At 44.2% G+C, this 21,467-nt stretch overlaps 1 protein-coding gene across 1 annotated transcript in view; it reads right to left on the bottom strand.

The window, feature by feature from the left end:
• The window catches only part of TXNRD1 (thioredoxin reductase 1), a 58,714-nt gene extending 37,491 nt beyond the window's left edge, over positions 1-21,223 (bottom strand). The window contains exons 1-3 of the mRNA XM_034778461.1: positions 20,978-21,223; positions 8,098-8,261; positions 4,713-4,773 (exon numbers count right to left, since the gene is read on the bottom strand). Of these exons, the coding sequence (XP_034634352.1) occupies positions 4,713-4,773; positions 8,098-8,261; positions 20,978-21,062 (310 nt within the window). The 5' untranslated portion in view covers positions 21,063-21,223. The remainder of the gene's footprint in view (positions 1-4,712; positions 4,774-8,097; positions 8,262-20,977) is intronic.
• Positions 21,224-21,467: the final 244 nt, after the last annotated feature.

Consider the following 21,467-nt stretch of genomic DNA (forward strand, 5'->3'; position numbering starts at 1 on the left):
CCCCAACCGGGGCTCCGCTCTCCCCGGCGGCCAGAGCGCCGGGGGGAGGGCAGCGAGCCCCAGTTGGGGCTCCGCTCTCCCCGGTGGCCCGGGGGGGAGGGCAGCCGGAGCCCTGGGAGGAGGGCGGCGAGCCTGGCCGTGGCCCCGCTCTCCCCGGCAGCCGGAGCCAGAGCACCGCACCGCGCCACCCCCCTCCAGGTGCCACCCCAAGCACAAGCTTGGTGGGCTGGTGCCTGGAGCCAGCCCTGACTACAGGATGTGCAGTGCAAATTCTGGTTTGCACATGCACATGGCTAGACACACACCTGTCCTGGATATGTGCATACATATCTGGTAGTGAACACACAAAGGAGAAATACAATTGTGCACGCATATCATATGCAGACAGACCAACTTACTGAAAACTGGCCCTTAACTTCACTATTTCCATTTCCTACTCTGTAACTTAGGGATAATACTCACTCAAGGCACCGACTTTCTAATTTCCCTGGGGGGCTCAACACCTACTCTACCCCAAGCCCTGCCCTCACTGTAACCCTTCCCCGAAGGCCCCACCCCACCTCTTCCTGGCCCTGCTTCACCTCTTTCTGCCCCAGCCCTGCCCCAGCCCTGCTCCGCCCCTCTTCCCCAGCACTTCCTGCATACTGCTGAACAGCTGATCCACGGCGAGCGGGAGGCATGGGGGTGAGGCGGGGAAGGAGCTGATCGGGGGGCCACTGGTGGATGTTGAGCACCCACTGTTTTTTTCCCGTGGATGCTCTAGCCCCGGTGCACACCCGGAGTCGGTGCCTATGATACTCACCTACCTCACAAGGCTATTGTGAAAAATAATTAACTAATGTCTGTAAAGTGCTCTGAAAATACATATCATGTAAGCACTAGGTATTGTTATTAATTATGTTAAAGTCTTAATATTTTATTTTGGGGAAACATTATGTAGGAACCAACTGTAACAGGAAAGTCTGCCCCTTTAAGGGGCAGCCTGGTTTGAGGCAGAGCCCCTCTACGAAAAGGTGTTTGGGCCTGGTGGAGGCAATTATCAGAAGCACATGGGAAGGAAGAAGTCAGGTGATTACCTGATGAGCACCTGACTTCTATCAAGGCTGGAAGAGCTCTACTGAGAGGGAGGCTCCTGTGGCAGGGGGACTCCCAGGAAGATAGTCTATAGTAAGGGTGGCCAAATTGTGGCTCACAAGCCACATGAGGCTCTTTTACAGCTAAAGTGTGGCTCTTGGAGGCCCCCATGCTCCCTCCCCCATTCTCCACCTACCAGACTTGGGGGTGAGGAGAGCTCGGGACCTCTGCCTTGCAGCAGGATGGTGGGGTAGGGGCTTCTGTCCAGCAGGGCTTCAGCCTCACAGTGCACACCTGCCGGGGCTTCAGCAAGAGCAGGGCTGAAGCCTTGTGCCCGGCAGGTGCCTCCAGCAGGGCAGAAGCCCCAGGCCCTGGCAGCTGGGCCCTAGCTCTTGAACTTCTGAAGTTTGTTGTATGCGGCTTGGAGGGTCAGTAACTTTGGCCGTTTCTGGTCCATAGGAAGACTGGGGAAGAATTGCCTGGCAAGGGCGCTGGAACAGTTTGTATCGTGGGGGTGCTGAGAGCCACTAAACCCTGTAAATGCTGGAAACCACTTCAGGACGGAGGGTGAGGCAGCACTCCCAGCACCTATGTTGCCAGGTGCAGAGAGGCTCTGGCAAGAAAGCCCTCGGGTTGAGGGAAGGGTGGCTGCTGGATTTATGTTGAACTGTTTGATTTTAGGGTTTGCTAAAAATTGTCAGTGCAACCAATAAATGGTGCCATGAGGAAAGGGACTGAACAGACTTAGAGTGTCGTGTTTAATCCTTCCTGAGTCGAGGGGACAGGACAGCAGCCGACACCAATACATGCTGAGGAATACTGGGACTCAGTTTTTGAATACCTCCCAGGATTTGTATTGAGGTAGACCATTCCCCCTGCCAAAAACAAAACAAAACAAAAAAAAAACACCCTACGAAAAGCCAGAGTTCGGTGGACATTAAACAAATGAATCTTATGTTGTATTCCTTTAACAAGTTTAAACAGCTTCAAGAATGTTCATGTAAAACTATACTCTGAAATTAGATAAAAATATGTTGGTTGGACAAGGCAAATTGTATACAAATACCTCTAGTCACCCCAAGTATCTACCAGGGGAACTTAGTCATAAATTCATAGTTTCTCGGCCACTCCCTCGTTGCACTGGGCAAACTGCCAGAGATGAATGACAAAGCAAAGAAGTGCTTTTCATATCCTGTGTTTGTTCTGGCAAACACTCAGTATAATCTCTTCCATTAATGGTAATTACAATAATGCAGAGAGTTGGTGAATCAATATTTTCCCTCAGATAAACTAGCATATTCCTCAGGGCAACATCCACAAGCAGGTCTTGGATCTCACATCTAGCACATTTGGATCCGTCTCTGAGCCAGAGGGCATTTAGGGCCACTCTCATAGCTGGTGTAAACCAGCATAGCTCTAATGAAATTATGAGGTCAGTGGAGCTGTGCTAATTTGCACCAGGTGACTATATGGCCCACAACTTTAGGAAAACCCATAAAAAGCTGGTTGGGCCATGATATTGGACCACATCTGGCACACTGTAACATTAAAAAAAATATGAAACTCCCCCGCCCTGTCACTAAATATACATTAATGTTAACAGCACTTTGAGATGGATCGTGTCTTAAAGGCACAACCCTGCACTGAATGGGTAAGGAGGGACTATGCTGCAATGGTAGCCCAGGAGGAATTCTTCCTGGGGTTATCAGAGAGTGCACGCTGCAGCTCTGCCCCCCTTGAAATGCATGCAGTGTGTGCTCTCCTCACTTCTGGGCTCACCTGCTGGCCCATGCAGAGACTCTACCCTCCTGTGCCTGCCCCCTTTGTGGTAGCTCAGTGGAGCAGGATGAGGGGAGAAAAGCACAAGGAGCTTTTACCCCAGCCCTTGTGCCCCCTGCACAGGTCCATTAACAATCTGATACTATAAAAAAAACAAGCAACTCTTTACACTATTAAAAAGCCAAACAAAATTCAATATTAAGTGCAAGAGTAAAAGGGAGTAATACACGGAGGGCCTGATTCTCATTTACATTAAGGCCCCGCCTGAGAATTCAGACTAATGTCTGTGTAAGGAAAAAAGCAACTGTTGCTTACGTAAGAAAGAGTGGTAGGTGTAAACCCTCCAAGTACTCGCCATGCAGATCTAAGAAATGCACTTCAAGGCAAATGTCTTTGTTGATTTAAGTAAGAATTTGCTCTCCGTGTCACAAAGCAGAAACTTTCTGCTGATTTGCATTGGCATGAATCAGCAAGAGAACCTTTACATAAGAAAGAATTTGACTGAAAAATTAGCTACTCTACTACTACTCTAACAATCTGGAAGAGACAACTTAAAACAAATGCCTCGTTTTAACAATGATGTGCCAGTTGCTTTACTCCTATCATCTAGAACCTCAGCAATATGGGTTACATCTGCTTAGAGTCCAAAAGACTCAAGTTTAGGATAACCAGATGTCCTGATTTTATAGGGACAGTCCCAATTTTGGGGTCTTTGTCTTATATAAGCTCCTATTACCCCCCTCCCCCATCCCGATTTTTCACATTTGCTGTCTGGTCACCCTACTCAAGTTCAGTGGGCCAAATTCAAAGCTGATGTGCATAAGCTACACCTTGATGAGTGGATGTAAATCGTAAGACTAGATCATGGCTACAATAATTGCTCTTTGTGCTGTTGCAGAGGGCAGCTATGTTGGCTTTATGCCAGTAGCTTCTGCCATCCCTCAACCCTATTGCAGGAGATGGGTCAGGGCTGGCTTGGGTGACACTGCACTGATCCCTGGTCAAAGGACCATTGTAGCCTAAACTACCATAAATGAGAGTAGCCCTGTGGATAGTCTATCTTGTGTCAGGGGGATGACCCAATCTCTGGCTCTGCTGAGACCAGAGGAAGCATGAAAGTGGTTTAGAGCCACATTTGCCTCCACAGTCAGGGTTCAATCGTCAGCTGTGCCAAAGTGAGCAAGTTGGTTAGTCAAAGATAATCTAAATGGGTGTAATGTACACACAAGGGACTTTATACGCCTCTCACTGACATCAGTGTAAGCCAGGAATAACCCATTGAAGTCAGAGGAGTTGCGTTACTGTAATATCATAAGTGAGATCAGAAGCAAGCCCTGTAGGTATGGATGAAGGTGCTTGTTACATGAACTTACAGTCTCACTTCTCCATTTAGTTACTTGTGTTTAATGTGTTTGAGAAGCACTGTACATATAAAAGCAATTTCACTACCATCTCACCTTTTCTCATAGGGGCTAAAACATTAAATAAAAAGCAGCATAGGAGGAAGGGGGCATCACTATCATTTTCCGACACCATCCTGTAAATCCCAGCCATAGCTATAGCAGAATGAAACACACAACAGCAGTGAATCCCCTTTGGGACTGTAGCTTTAACATGGTAGGCAGTTCTGAGGAGGCGGGTGAGGAAATGTTTCACCTGTTTTAAAAGAACATCTATGCTCCCCATGAGCATACAAAAAAAGTTCATCTTTAGACTACAAGGAAGAACAGCAATCTCATTGTTTGCAGATACAGCCAATGAGGAAGTAGTCACAGGAAATATTAAGAAAGACTGTGGTGCTTGCAGACTTTCAGTATATTTATTTGCATACAAAAAACTCAACTGCAAAAGAGCCTCACCTGTCTGGTCTAGTTCAAGTGAACAGTAGGGAACACTCATGGATTTGAACAGCTCCTTCACCTGCATAAAGCACAGTGAATAAATATTGACATTAATACAAAGCACTGAACACTGAAATTTTCCTTCTTCCCTCTACTAGGCCACCCACCTATCCTCTTATCTGCTATCTACATCTAGCCCATAAAAATCCTCCCACTGAGAGGCAATGTAGATGAATGGCTAGAGAAAAAACTCAGAGGTCCTAGGTTCTCTTCCTGGCTCTGCCACTACCTCATTGTGTCCTTGCGCAAGTCACTTAGCCAGTCTCTGGGACACACTGGGCCTTACTCACAATGATGAGCAGTTACTGTCTTGCACAAGAAATTCCACTAAGTTCTCTTATGGGCCACACGCCACTGGTATAAGTTAGAGCAGTTCCAAGGCTGCTCTAACTCATCCAGAGGCTGGGACCAGTGTAAACTGGCCCACAGGATCAGGGAGCTGGAATTGGCTACCCAATGCCCTTCCTCCATTACACTCATCTCCCTAAGCCAATCAGAACTCAGATGCAGGGTCAAATCTGGCCTTGAGTTTTCGTTATAAATTTAACATTGACGAGCCCTCTAAAATCCATTAAAAAGGAGTCATGTTAACCTCATAACTGGTAAGTGAGGAGTGAGGTAGATTGTTCTGCCAAATTAGAAGTTAGTCAGGCAAGGTATTCATTAATTCTGACTCCTTAAAAATAGAGGTGAACACCAAAGTTCAATATGTCTTATTTTTCCCTCCATTTTTGCCACTCTGTCCTTATAATCAATGCCCTGAGAAAGTCAGACACTCGTAGTATCTTATCTATCCATTATAAGTTTCATTTTACTATTGACCACAAGTACTAGAACGATATAATCTTAGCAGAACAGCCACAGCACAACTCTGTGGTTTTTAAAGTCTTAGGGCCCAATCTTGCTTCCATCCAAAGTTAAGCTTGATTTGAGTAAGAGCAAGATGTCGGATGACTTGAGCTAGAATTCAGTTGAAAATACTGTACATTAACAGTAGGGCTTCTGGTTTTCAGTTTTAACTGATAACACCAATAAAACACTACTGACAAAAAAAAGAAATCAGTGCCTATTCAATAAACACTGGAAAAACTCTGGAAATAGTTACTTCTATCTAAGGGCTTGTCTACATGGAGCAACAATGCACACTACGGTGGTGATTTCTAATGCACTCTAACGCAGTGTTTTTCAAAGTTTAGGTCATGACCCACTACTGTGTCGCGGCATGTAAGGCACTGGGTTGCCTTGCTCAGCACACTGGGACCTAGCGGCTTTGGTCAGCAACCCCAGCCCAGAGCCCTGACCCCCTCCTGCACCCTAACCCCCTGCCCCAGCTTTGAGCCCCCCCAAAACCAGAGCCCCTCCTGCATCCCAAACCCCTCAGCCCCAGCCCAGAGCCTGCACCCCCAGCCCAGAGCCCTCACCCTCTCCCACACCCGAACCCCCTGCCCCAGCCCAGAGCTCCCTCCCATACCCTGAACCCCTCATTCCTGGCCCCACCCCGCAACCCTCAGCCCAACCCTCTGCCCCAGCCCTGAGCCCCTCTCTCATCCTAAACCCCTCATCCCCAGCTCTGCTGGGACATGGGCATCAACAATTTTCTTCAACTGGGTCCCCCCCAAAAACGTTTGAAAACCACTGCTCTAATGTGTTGTGCATTAATTGGTCCATGTAATGCACTGTTTGAAACCGTACTACATTAAAGTGCACTAGGAACATTAATAAATATTTTTTTCATACAGTATATACAAAGAGAAAGCCCCTTAGTGCCCTGATTTTTGGACATCTACATAAAATTGCTAAATTAAAAATAATGAATCAAAAATTGCTAAAAATAAATCCTGAAAAACAGAAGCCCTAATTAACAGGAACAATGGTGCTGTGCTCCCGCCTTGGCTACACTTACCCGGTAGTTCGACGGCTGGAAATCGAACTTCTGGGTTCGACTTATCGCGTCTAGTCTGGACGTGATAAGTCGAACCCGGAAGTGCTCGCCGTCGACTGCGGTACTCCAGCTCGCCGAGAGGAGTACCGCGGAGTCGACGGGGGAGCCTGCCTGCCGAGTGTGGACCAAGGTAAGTTCGAACTAATTCGAACTAAGGTACTTCGAACTTCAGCTACGTTATTCACGTAGCTGAAGTTGCGTACCTTAGTTCGAATTAGGGGGGTAGTGTAGACCAAGCCTAAGATAAATCCCTCTGCTAATGTGTGGGCCTGGACTTGAGACTCTAATGTACAAAATCTTATTCCAATTGCCCATCATTTTTAAAATTGATTTATTAACTTGAAATAAAAACTTCTGTTCCCCTTTGAGAAAACCTAAATCCTTTTTTAATTACATCCATTAGAGTAAAAATATACAATTAATATGTAGAGGCATATGCAGGTAGTTAAATAATAAGTAGGAAATATCTTTATGTAGATGGGAATTTCCTTCTGGGAACTTCTCAACCTGCATAGGAGTTAAACAATTTATCCATAACAGAAAGAAAAAGCGGTCATCTTTTAAAAGAAAGATAATCCTTAGTTAATCAAACCCAATGAATACATGAAAAAGGCAGAAACTACTCTTCACAGTTCTCTTTCTCCAAAGGACAAACTAGATAAATTAACTCTTCAAGAAATCTCTAAATAGCAGAGCAAGGTTATTACAGAAGCAAGGTAACTCAAGAAGAGGCATTGACAAAGAGATGATAAATTCTACACCAGAATTAATAAGAAATCTCACCTGGGTCACCTATCTGAGAGCCTGACCCAAAGCCTTGAAGTCAGTAGGAAAACTCTAATTTAGGATCAGGCCCTGAATGAATGGGCTGAGAGCCAAAATGTAGCCCTTGCGGCTTAATTTCCAGGTGGAGAACATCTGGAAACAGAGCATTCTATGGCCCTCACTCAGCAAAGCACTTCAGCATATGCTTAGGTTTAAGCATCTGCTTAAATATGTCCCACTGAAGTAAACAAAGTAAACTTAAGCACATGCTGAAGTACTTTGCTGAATTGAGGCCTATGAGCTGGAAGGTCAGGACCAGATATTTGTCAGGGACAGCGGGATGGGTGCCAGACGCAGGAGCAATCTGTAGCTGGGATTAGAGACCAGACGTACACTTTGCAGGGAAAAAAATAGAAAGATGGTTCTGGCTATGGTTGGTCTAGGAAAAGTAGAGGAGACAGCAACTAAGACCTGGATCTTGAAAATGACTTCACATGGACAGACTCCTGTGCCCATGTGGAGCCATGCTGAAGTCAATGGGATCTTGCAACTCAGTTACATTAGTGAAATGAAGAACAGTGAACTTGTAAGATATGACAAATTCTGTATATCTCTGCGTGAAAATTAACATTTTACCTTAGCAGAGAGACTGCACGCTGTGTTACTGAAGATCATAACAGTGTTTTTATCTATGTAGGCCTGTATTTTAAACTGCAGGTCTGTATCTTTATTTTTGCAGGAAGCTGTAATGGCTTGTCCATTGTTTGCATTCTGAGCTTCATGGTGATAATCTTCTGTTGCTATAAGAAATTAAAACAAAGCGGAGTAACCAAAAACCAGATTGTAAAATGGATTATGATAAAGATGACATGCTGATAAGAGGTTCAGATGAAATTAAAATATTAATGATTTATTTCAAAGGGTTTTTAAAAACAATTCCCTATTTTTAGTCACCTGGTTCCATTGTTCTTTCTCTGTCCCCCTCACCCACCAGCAGGCAAAGTCTAAGGGTATGATTATACTTGGAGGTGGGGGGTTGATTCCCAGCTCATGTAGACATACTTGTGCTAGCTTGCATCAAGCTAGTGTGCTAAAAATAGCGGTGTAGCTGCAGTAGCAATAGCAGTAGCAAAAGTGGCAGCGTAGGCTAGCTGCAGGGCCGCCCAGAGGATTCAGGGGGCCTGGGGTCTTCGGTGGCAGGGTCTTCGGCCACCGAAGACCCGGCATTTCAGCAGTGGGTTCCGGGACGGAAGGACTCCCTGCCGCCGAATTGCTGCCGAAGACCCGGAGCAGAAGAAGCTCCGGGGGCCCAGGCCCCACAAGAGTTTTCCAGGGCTCCCGGAGCGAGTGAAGGACCCCGCTCCAGGGGCCACGAAAAACTCTTGTGGGGGCCCCTGCGGGGCCACCCCTTCTGGGCGGCCGGGGCAAATTGCCCCATTTGCCCCCCCCAGGGCGGCCCTGGCTAGCTGCCCTGAGTACCAACCCACCTGAACCCCATGAGCACATATTTGGCATGGCTAGCCTGTGCTGCCACTCACAGCTGCCCATGCTACCGCAGCTACTGTTTTTAGTGTGCTGCCTCAAAGAGCTAGCGTGAGTATGTCTACATGAGTTGGGACTCACACCCCTAACTCCAAGTGTAGACACAGCCTAAGAGCATGAAATGCTGAGCTCACTGAAGCCAATGGCAAAACTCCCACTGACTTCAATGAGGCCAGGATTTCACTGCATGACATTTTATGAAGACTCCTTACCATTCACATTTTTTGCCCTAGAAATCATAACTGAGGCAAGCTTTCAGGATTTGGCTCTCTTCCTGCAATCAGATCCATGCAGGAAGATTCCTTAATCCTTGTAGAACTTAATTACTGGGGTCCACCTATTCAGACCTCATTTCAGAATTGGAGCCTTCAGCATCATCAGCTGAGCATCAATGTTCCAAGACAGACTTAAACCTTTATCATATTCTTTTCCCACATGACTGTGCCACGTTTTCAGTGAAGCATATGGGGATTTAGTCATGAGGCTCTAATTAATGTTAATGGAGATGTTTTACATGAGGGTAAATAGATTATGTGCTCATCTTAAATGTTTCCAGAGCATTCACAATATAAATTACACAAGCCTAGTATAGAACAAGGTTGTAGCAATTAATTCAATAGCTCCTAAACTTTAATAATACCCCTCTTAATGACAGAATTTACTACTACTAATTATTTACTAATACTGATTTACTCCAGTATCTGAACATTTCCATCACTCATTTTATTTTAAAGTAAATAAAACTGGTTAAAATAAACTTAAATATAGAACTACCATAGCTTTGTAGTATAACAAATGTTAATAATAGATCTCATAAAAAGCTTTATGACACATTTAGTTATAACTTATAAGAACCATCCTATAGGAACAACATTCATTCTTAGCACTTAGGATCTGATTCATCAATTTCAGTAGCAGTTAGGAGCCTAAATACCTTTGTGGATCTGGGACAGTCTATTTTCAGACTATTTTCATACAAACATTAACTAATGGTATCATTTGTCCTGTCTTTCCATTACCTCCCTAATATTTGTTATTTATCCTTGTCATGTCATGTTTGAATTTGGAACCCAATCCCACAAACTAAATGGGATTACTTGTATGTGTAAAAACTGCATACACGAGTACATGTTTGCAGGATCGGGTCCTAAAATTGTGAACTCCTCATGGTTAGAACTGTGTCTTTTAATTATTTGTAAAGCACCAAATACACATATAATGTAATAGAAAACTATCTTTCATAGAGATACAAATAATAGTTAAAATATAAATATATTTCACATTTAATAAAATTCAAACCATTATATAATCTAACATTTCAGGATCTTTTGGACATACCCATATCAATTATTGTTTTTATATAACTAATGTACTTCTGAACAATGGAAGATCATTTTAACATGAATAAAAAGATGCAGCATACTGTAAGGGGCCTAAACAAACTATGTGATTAGTCTCTATAAAGTCTCTATTGTCACTTGTTTGAGATGACCTGCATATCTGGGCTTCCTGCTTTGATGCTCATAGTTATTGTGGTCAATACAAAACCGGGCAACCACAACAACAACAACTAGCTCTTATGGCAGACATTTAATGGATTAAAAACTGGTTAACTAAGAGCTTTCAAAATGTAAATGTAAATGAGGAATCGTCATCAAGCGGGTGTGTTTCCAATGGGGTCCTGCAGGAATTGGTTCTTGGTGCTGTGCTATTTAACATTCGTATCAGTGACGTAGAAGAAAACATAAAATCATCACTGAAAAAGTCTGCAGGAAGTGGCAAATAATGAAGAGGACAGGTCACCAATTGAGAGCAATCTGGACTCCTTAGTAAACTGGGTAGAAGCAAACAGTATGTGTTTTAATATGACTAAATGTAAATTAGGGATGTAAGAGTTTAACCGGTAAACTGGTTAGCTGATAACAGAAACCAATAAGCATCAAGCTTAACGATTAAACTCCACCCAAGGTCCCGGCTGCTGCCCCGCGTGCCCGGGGTTCCTCCAGGCTGCCAGCCCCGCCACCCGCCATTCTGGCATCCCTGCACGGCTGGCATCCCAGCTGCCACCCTATGCTAGGGCTCTGCTGCTGCCCGACATCCTGGCACGCCCTGCACCCGCAGCAGAGATCCCAGGGGTGGCAGCAGAGCCCCACGTAAAATGTGGGGGTGCTGCAGCACCCCCTGCACCGCTAGTTCCCCGGGTAAATGTTTAACCGGGTAACCGATAGAATTTTAATCGGTTACATGGTTACTGTTTTTACATGTTACTTATATCCCTAATGTAAACATCTAGGGACAAAGAATGTAGGCCATACGTACAGGATGGATGACTATAATCTGGGAAGCAGTGACTCTGAAAAAGATTTGGGGGCTGTGGTGGATAATCAACTGAACATGAGAACCCAGTGTGACGCTGTAGCCAAAAGAGCTAATGCAATCTTGGAATGCAGAAATGGGAATCTTGAGTAGGAGTTGAGAGGTTACTGGTGCAAACACTGCTTGAATACTGTGTCCAGTTGTGGTGCCCACAATTCAAAATGGATGTTGATAAATTGGAGAGGGTTCAGGGAAGAGCCATGAGAATAATTAAAGGATTAGACAACACGCCTTATAGTGATAGACTCAAAAAGCTCAGTCTATTTAGCTCAACGAAAAGAAGGTTAAGGGGTGACTTGATTACAGTCTAAGTATCTACCTAGGGAACAATATTTAATAATGAGCTCTTCAAGCTAGCAGAGAAATATATAACACAATCCAACGGCTAGAAGTTGAAGCTAGACAAATTCAGATTGGAAATAAGGCATAATTTTTTTTAAGAGTGAGAGTAATTAACCACTGGACCAAAGGGATGTGGTGGATTCTCCATCACTGACAATTTTTAGATCAACATTGGATGTTTTTCTAAAAGATCTGCTCTAGGAACTGTTTTGGGGAAGTTCTATGGCCAGACTAGATGATCACAATGGTTCCTTCTGGCCCTGAAATCTATGAATCTGTTACCCCCTTAACTCTTTGGCAGACGTTTATCTACCCTTAGTCATCCTGTTCCCTCCGCCCCCATTCTTAACTGCTATCTTGGTTCTATCAAGAAAAATCCTGCAATATTTGTAATCTCTAAATACACTGTTTAGTGGGCAATCTCTTGTGGTGAACTGGTTCTGTCTCATAGGTTCCAGAGATGATCAAACTGGTGTGCGCGAGGGTGAGGTGTGAGAGGAGAAGAGGAGGGTCAAGCTGGGGCAGGGGGTATTCCCTCCACAGCTCTGGGAAGGAGATGTTTTGGTTGGTTGGCCTGTTCCCACCACCTCACAGACACACACACACTCACACTCACTCTTCTCATAGAATCACAGAAATGTAGGGCTGGAAGGGACCTCAAGAGGTCATCTAGTCCAGTCCCCTGCACTGTAGCAGGACCAAGTAAACCTAAATCATCTCTGACTGTTGTTTGTCCAACCTGTTCTTAGAAACCTATAGCAATGGGGATTCCACAACCTCCCTGGGAAGCCTGTTCCAGAGCTTAACTACCTTTATAGTTAGAAAAAACTTTCTAATATCTGACCTAAATCTCCCTTGCTGCAGATTAGGCCAATTACTTCTCCTACCTTCAGTGGACATGGAAAACAATTGAGCACTATCCTCTTTATAACAGCCCTTAACATATTTGAAGACTATCAGGTCCCCCCTCAATCTTCTTTTCTCAAAACTAAGCTTCCCCGGGTTTTTTTTAACCTTTCCTCATAGGTCAGCTTTTCTAAACCTTATACCATTTTTGTTGCTCTCCTCTGGACTCTCTCCAATTTGCCCCCATCTTACTTAAAGTATGGTGCCCAGACTTGAACACAGTACTCCAGATAAGACCTCACCAGTGCTGAGTACAGTGGGACAATTACTTCCATGTCTTCCACATGACACTACTGTTAATACTCAGAATGAAATTAGCCTTTTTAGACGCCTACAGAGTCCAACAGTTTTGTGGATCACTAAAGAGCCTAAAACTGGGACTTAGGCATCTAAAAACTTTTGTGAATCTAGCCCCAAGTGCTTAGGAATTCGGTATCATCATCCTCATTTTACAGGTGGGGAAACCAAGACACAGAGGACTGAAGTGACTTGTCCAAGGTCACCAAGCAGAGCTGGGAATAGAATCTTGAGTCCTAGACCACTGCTCTATCTACTAAACAACACTGCCTCATGCACACTAGTAAAACTATTCCTTCCTGCACCATCTCTATCTATTATTTACTATGCATTTTAGTGACACAGAACATCACAAGCAAACACAAGGAAGTACTTTGCACAAAATGAAGAGTACCATAAACCAAGTATCAAAAGTGAATGTGGTCAAAGGAAACCAAGCTTTCCTAGGTAGTGTCCCAGCATCTCTGAAAGTGTTTTGAGGCGAAGTGTAGAATGAGTCAGCCGTAGAAGAGAGTCCAAATCCTAGAGATTTGCAATCTAGAAGCTGTCAGATTTTAGCCGCATGACAAAGGCAGACCTGACAGTTCTCAAACGGTGGTATATTATAACTTTATTAAATTCAAGACATGACAATATTCAGAATAAAACAAAGTGAATAAAATCCTTTTGTTCAATACAGTACACATGATGCAGAAATATCAGTGCATTTTCTATGGCATGTATTTCACCTTCATTTAATTTGTACTAAAACATAAAAATAAGCTTTAAAATAACTTAAATATCTCATTCAGCAATTTAAAATGTAAACAGCTTGTTCATTTCTATTAGGAGAGCATTATAGTAATGTACCTCCATTAATGAGCACCTCTTCTCTTGTGCTTATCTATAAAAGGATAAATATGTGGTTGAAGGCAGGTATATCAGTCTTAGAATGATTGAAGTCCTTTTAATATGACCTGGAAAAGGTTACCTCAGGTTAATTATAAACACCTGAATCTAATTAAGGACAGCCTGTGACCTTTAGAAATCTCTTCCAGTGAGGGTGAGGGGAGGAAGCAGTAGAAAGACTGCATGCAGTGAGGGGGGAGGCTTTTCCAAATACGAGCTGTTTTTCTCTATAAGGGAAATGTGCTTATTTCTGTTTGGGGAGGAGGACTTTGGTTCCCAACATAGCTGGGCACAGAATAGGTTAGAGAGGGTGGCTGGCGATTGGTAGCCAGCATATGAAGAGGCATACTCCAGTGGGAATTAGGAAATGCTTTTTTTGTTTGTTTGTTTGTTTGTTTGTTTGTGTGTTTGTTTGTTTAAAGAAGCCCTAAGGCCAAACCTCGGGCCTCCTCTGTAAATATTGTAAATAAGCCAAGGTGAAGAACTAAACCTCCAGAGTAGGACTGATTTACCCCAGGCTCCCCCAGTGCCAGAGGGAGAAATGCCGAGCCCTGACGTCACTAAAGAGTTGCGCTGTCACAACAGTTTCCTCCAATTTTTTCATCATCCAACTTACAAAATGCATCTATTCAGAAATCATTTAAAAGTGGTTATGCCATCTGACTTATCTGGGTTAAAACAAATGTGAAATAAAGTTCTTCAAGAGTTTAGGTTAACAAGGCTGAACAAAACACACAGGAATAAAAAAAAAACATGCAAACAGAATGAGCATTAGGCTGGCAAGAAAATGTGCTGGCAGTTCATATACTAAGGGATAAATCCTGCTCTCAGTTACTACTGAAGTCATTAAGGGTATGCCTACACTACAAGTGCTGCAGCTGTGCAACGGTAGTGCAGTAGTGTAGACACTTGGTACAGCAATGGAAGGGATTTTTCTGTTGCTGTAGAAAATCTGCCCCCTCGAGAGACGGTAGCCAGGTCAACCTAGTGGTGTCTCCACTGGGGCTTTGATTGGCTCAATTATGTCTCTGAGGGGTGTTGATTTTTAACACCCTTGAGTGACACAGCCAAATCAACCTAAACTTTAAATGCAGACTAGGCCTAAGATTGCACTGATGTAAGCAAGGGCAAAATTGAACCCAGAGTCTGCAAGCTTGCATCCATCAACAGTAATGCTATGTGAACACAGCTATGAAGCATTGTTTATGTTATATTTTAAAAGTCCACACATACAATAATATGGCAGAAATGTTTACAGGAAACAGCACAAAGAGAGAAAAAATGAATTTGGCCCGAATTCGTCAATGAGTTACTCCAGTTTTACGCTGATGTAATTTCATTGATTTCAGTACAGTTACACTGGCATAAACATAGAGTAATACAGCAGTGATTTGGGCCTCTTATCTTTATACCATGAAGTTGTGCTGGATTTTGGGGCTCTGCCAGCTATTATTAGCACAAGAAAATCTGCAAAAGTGATTTTTAATAGTAACAATACTTTGCAACTCTACCCACAAAGGGCCGGATACCAAACTCATTCCAAGATTCCAATTAGAATCTTTCCATGCACACCAGTGACAAGGAATTGAGTCCCAAGAGCCCAACCCTCAACTCCTACTGAAGTCAATGGAAGTAGAAGGCACTCAGCACCTCACAAATTTGGACTGAGATGTGGAGGCGGGGGAGATAGGGGAGACAAAACTGGGATGAGGACATGGAGCTGGGGGGGAGGAGAGGGAGATTCTATGGACAATATAGTATGTGATCATGTGTAAGGCTAAGATTTAATCATGGGTATTTTTAGTAAAAGTCATGGACAGGTCACGGGCAATAAACAAAAATTCACGTCCCCGTGACCTGTCCATGACCTGTACTATATACTCCTGACTAAATCTTGGGTACTCTGGGGGGGTCCCAGGGGCACAGCTGCTGCTCTGGAGGGGGGGCTCCGGGGCACCCGCTGGTGCTGGGGGGGAAGGCTCCCGGGTGCCCGCTGCTGCTCGGGGGAGGAGCAGCGTCCTGGGACTACCGCCGCTGGTGTTAGCGCAGAGGGGACAGCAGCCAGGGACTGCCGCCGCTGCTGGGGGGAGGGGAGGGTGCAGCTGGCCAGCTACTCGGGCAGCCCTTGGGTCAGCCACACCTACCGGCTGCAGAAGCCACAGAGGTCCCGGAATCTGTGACTTCCATGACAGACTCGCAGCCTTAATCATGTGTGATGATTTGGGGAATTTTTCTCTGTATAGTTTAGGAATTCTGTTTGAGATTATGAACTCTGTATGTTTAAGCCCTTATGATTCTCTTTACTGTATACCTGCCTCAAACACCTTAACACCAAGGACACAGGGAGGGGTGCCTGAGTGGCTGTCTCTGAATAGGATGGTTGTTAGACTATAAGCACCTGAACAGATCTTGCCCGAACACAGCAATGGGATAAATGCATCCTCCAGCTTGTCTGCGGAGAGCTGGGGATACCATAGACAGCGTCTTTGCCCAGGAAGTACGCTAGAGAGGCCAGAGAGAGAGAGGCTGAAACTGAACTGGGATGCAGGGGAGCTTAAAAAAAAAAAAAGCACACATGCCTAGAATGTGAAACAGGGCAGTCTGGTGAGCATCCAGCAGGATGAATTTGATCAGGGCTGAGAGATGTAATTAAAGACACTATCACAGTGCATACTCCCAACAAGGCTGAATTAAAGTAGCACAGGCAACCTTAATTCTAGCATTTCATAACTCTTGAGTGCTTGACTTTGCAACCTTAATGTTCCTTGAATATAGTGTATTTTTATGTAATAGGTTATACATTTAAAAAGCAAATAAAAACAGAAATAATATATATTATATGGTACAGTAAACCACTTACTGTTTGAAAACTCTACAATACCATGGTATAAAAGCAGGAGTAAAGAGAAGAGCATCTGCCTTTAAAGAGCAATGTTGTACTAGGAAAATTATAATATACTATAACATTTTTTTCTTAAATAAATTTACCTTTCAGGTGATAGTCGTAATTTTCCTTGCCAATTTTGCTAATTACTGGCAGCGTTTTTTTTTATTTAATATCTTTCTTGATCTTAACATGAAAGCTGTAATTCTGAATTTGTAACATTACTTTGATTTCCATGACAACAGTCTAGGGGTTTTGGAAAAGGAAGGAAATAAAGGACTGCTCTCAGCGCTACCACTGCAGCTGCAATCTGTTTTTAGCACACCAGCTTGATCAGCGCTAGCATGGGTATGTTTCCTCGACCTGGGAGTCAAACCCCCAGCTTGAAGTGTAGACATATGCTTAGATTCAGACTAAAACATTCGTAGTTGTGTTAGGGTTGTAAACTAGGTGGGATTGTTTTTGCTTGTCAAGTCATACCTTAATAGTAACCTGAGATGTGGGAACGTCAGTATGTTCCTTTGATTCCCTAATTACTACTGTGGGAACCCTCTGCTCTGCATGTACAAGCACAGTAGGACTGGCTTGACAGCATCACCTTAAGCAGTTCAATAGATTTTGGTTATTCCAGTTAGGATAAAAACTTCCAATGCTGACTTCTACCATGCCCTTAATTTTAGAAACTGGCTCAGATTTTGGTATATTTTTTTTAAATGATACTTAGAGAGATACATCCACAACAACAGGCATGTCTGATGATATCTTACAGTAAAATAAACTTCATCCTTCCATTTGTCCTCCCCTGCTATGTTGAGTCTCCTATAGGCTCCTATCCTGTAAGCAGATGCACTGGCACATCTGTTTGCAAGATCGGAGTCTTAGGGCTGGTCAACACACAGAAATTGCTAAATTCTGTTTCTAAACTGATTTATCTAAACCAGTGCAACCTCCTTGTGAGGACGTTCTTAAATTGGTTTATGGGTGCCTTATATGGATTTAGCTTAATTTGATTACTGGTTTGACTGAATTGATTTAGAAACAGATTTAGTTAAACTGGTGCAATTTCTGTGTGTAGACCAACCCTTCAGTTGTTGCTCCATGGAGAAGGGACTTGACAGTTTAATGTATTTGTTAACGGCCATGCAATTGTGGCCCAGATTCTCCCACCCTTACTCACAATGACCAGCACTTTACCAGATTTCAGTGTGGCTCTTAGCACATTAAGGTACTACTTTCTATGGCACAATCTCGCCCATGGGAAGAAGAAAAATATATACCTATTCCTATGGGGTTAATCATAAAATTATGAAAATTTGCTCAGATTAAATAAATGAAGATTTGTGACATTTGTTTTTTTGCTGTCAAGACCAAATGAAATACCTAGAACCACTATAGTGCTGTTTTTCTGAATGTCTCTGCATCCATGGTCTAGTATTGTGGAATTTTATTTAAAGCTAGATTGTGCCCTGGACCAGCCACAGGAGGCAGTAAGGACCCTCCTGGATTGCAGCTCCAAGTGTGAGTGGAGATAGGAGAGACTGCAAGTCCAATATTCCCCTCTTTCCACCCCATGATAGCAAGGAGAAATGCATACGGTAGAGCAGTGGTTTTCAACCAGGGGTCCGGAGCCTCCAGGGGGGCTGTGAGCAGGTTTGAGGGGGGCCACCAAGCAGGACCAGCATCAGACTAGCTGGGGCCCAGGATAGAAAGCCAAAGCCTCACCGCATGGGGCTGAAGCCCAGGGCCCTGAGCTCTGTCACCTGGGGCTGAAGCCAAAGCCTGAGCAATGTAGCCTCATGGTGGCCCCTGTGGCATGAGGCCCCAGGCAGCTGCCCTGGTTGCTACCCGCCAATGCCAGCCCTGGCTTTTATATGCAGAAAACCTTATGGCACACATGGGCCATGGAGTTTTTATTGTATGCTGGGGGGGAGAGGGGGGAGCTCAGAAACAAAAAGATTGAGAACCTCTGGTATAGAGTATGGACCTGTGTGACCCCTCTCAAATCCATCAGCCAGCAGATTATTATTAAACATTTATATTATGGTAGCACGTATGACCACACACAGGTTGCCCCATTGTGCCAGGCATTGTACATCATAAATTACAGTCCTTGACCCAAAGAGTTTATAACCTAAAAGGTAAGATATAACAGATGGAGGAGACTAACAAGCAGGTCAGGGTGGGGATGGGCGAGACAAGGTAATAAATATACTAGGAGATGTGCAATTCTTCGCCATTCAGTAGCAAGGATCACAACTTGCAAGCATAACCTCCAATCTGTGTTGAGTTTGCCAGGATTACAGAGAGAGATCTTCTTCATCCCCAAAAGGGGTAAAGTAATTACCTACCATCTGGAGCAAGTGGGGAAGCTAGAGAAGATGGAGGAATTGTGACTGTCTGAGCAGCACAGCTTCACTATGCTTCTCATATAGAACTGAGCTTAACGGCTCAATGTAGCATTATTTTACAGAAGTGTTTTAGTCCTGACAATTCTCCAGGTATCATATATACAAAAATGCTCTATGGCAACAATAAAACAAAAACCAAACAACCCATATCCAACTTTGAGGAAGTGAGGGCTGTGTATTAAAAACTTTCCATAGTCCAAAAATATGCAATGTTTTAAAAGTTTCCTTCAGCCTTGAATGCCCTATTAAAATATTACATATTTAAAATGGCTTTTAGTTTACTCTAGACATGCTTAGCTTTTTCTTCTTTTTTTTTTAATTCCCAGCCATTCAGCATTTCAAACCCTTTACATTTTTAAATCACTTTTGACAGTTTTTTAGTGAATGTATTCTTCATGCTAAGTGCCAAGCTGATAGCACTGAAGATGGAAGTCCTGACTTTGATTTATCCATAAAACAAATACAAAATGGACAGCTGAAGTGCAAGCTTCTTCACACTGCACTGCTAGTTGCCTCAGTCCTACCCTGGATTGGAGGGACTCTCTCTAAGGGTGAGAGAGCAATTCAGTCTTCATATCACTTCAAAATTTGCCCTCTCTGCTGTGAGTGCTACCAGGGTGCCATTTATGGTGATAAGAATGTCTGTGATATGGACACGTACTCAAGGAATCTTGCACTCAGTGACTAGTGCTACCATGCTGGTAAATACTAATCACTATATTTTGATGTCTTTATTCATTGGCATTGTCCTCCCTGACTAGCCCCACCGATTTAAGTTAGTTTATTAATGGAGTAAAGTACTACTCAACATAATTTATTATTATTAATTACTTGTATTATCGAAGTACCTAGAAGTCCCACTCATGGACCAGGTCCCTATTGTGCCGAGTGCTGTACAAAAACAGAACCAACCAACAGGTTGTCAGAATCTGGCCATAAATAGATAGGAATTGAATCAATCACATCATCTTCATTTCACATAAACCAGATCAAGATTTTGATAAGTTTAAACAATCACAGAAAACAATTCAATTTCTCAAGTTAAATCTTCGAAATATATTATTACTGAAGTCTTGTCTGCAGTCACATGTTTACTTCTTTAAACAGTCTACGTTTTACAAAAATACGTACACAGGTACCTAAAAAGTCCCAGTATAAGAAGTCCTGAGTCAGAGTTAGAAGAGGGAATTAAAGCAGAAAGATAGCTACAAAGCTTTTGATTTTATGTTGCTCCCCCAACACACAATTTTTAGCTTCAGTTTCTGAGACTTATGAAATTCTTTTACCAGAAAATCGAAGTGTTTCATTGTCAGTTTATGGACTAGAGCTATCGATTAATTAGCATTTGTCAAGTACTTTGAGTAAATGACTGCAAACTATGTATTATTAGGCAGACATGTAGAAAGATGGTCTATATATAGTTACTTATATAGATGCAGAGACTCACACCTAATCTATGTACAAGGCCAAGATTTTCAAAAGCAACTAGTGACTTGGGGTGCTTTTATTTTGGGGCACCTAGCTCAGTTAGGACATCTTAAACGGGCTTGATTTCCATGGCACTTGGCACCTTCTGCAGATTCAGCCCCAATCTATGAAGATGGGCACCCCAAATCACTAGCCAGTGGCAGGGCTGAACATCTTGGCCGATACTCACACAGAAGAAAAATCACAGGATTCCACGGAAGCCCCCGCCCTGGCTTGGCCAGGCAGGCCCCGGTAAGGAGAGACGCGAGTAGATGGGGAGGCGCTGGGGAGCGGCTGCCACCTGGCACGGGCAGAGCGAACTTTCTGCTGCGGGAGCCAAGCCCCGCTCCCTGCTACCACCTCCCTGCCCGGCTGCTGCCTGGTCCCCCGAGGGGCAGTTGCCTACCTGCTCGGTGGGGCTGCTCCCTGCTGGGGCGGGCAGCCTGTTCTGCCGGCAGCACCGCTTTGCCCTTCCTCACCGAGCTCCCCATGGCGCGGCTCTGAGCGCATCCTCCTCCAGCGGCTCCCAGGGAGGGGCAGCGCCCTCTGCCAGGCCTGCTCGGCCAGCACCAGACAAGGACGCAGGGGAAGCCCCGGCTGCAGGCAAGGGAGCTGCGCGCTCTGGCTGGCGGGACCCGCGCGTCCCTCTCCTGCGAGACGAAGCTCCGGTTGCGATAGCAATAGAGCTGCGAACAAACCCAGCCCCAGGTGCCTGCAGCGCTGGAGCGGATTTCCAGGGCGTGAGGCGACCCCTGCTGGCGGACGCGCCTCAGCTACCGAGTGATGGACATGATGCCCGGCCGCCTCCTGGCTCCACTTTGATTTTTTTTTTTTTTTAGGTCAGGCTGTTTAATAAACTGATCTCGCCCCTGGAAGGAGAAATGTGGCGGGGGAAT

Source organism: Trachemys scripta, chromosome 1, assembly GCF_013100865.1.
Source record: "Trachemys scripta elegans isolate TJP31775 chromosome 1, CAS_Tse_1.0, whole genome shotgun sequence".
NCBI classification, from domain to species: domain Eukaryota; kingdom Metazoa; phylum Chordata; order Testudines; family Emydidae; genus Trachemys; species Trachemys scripta.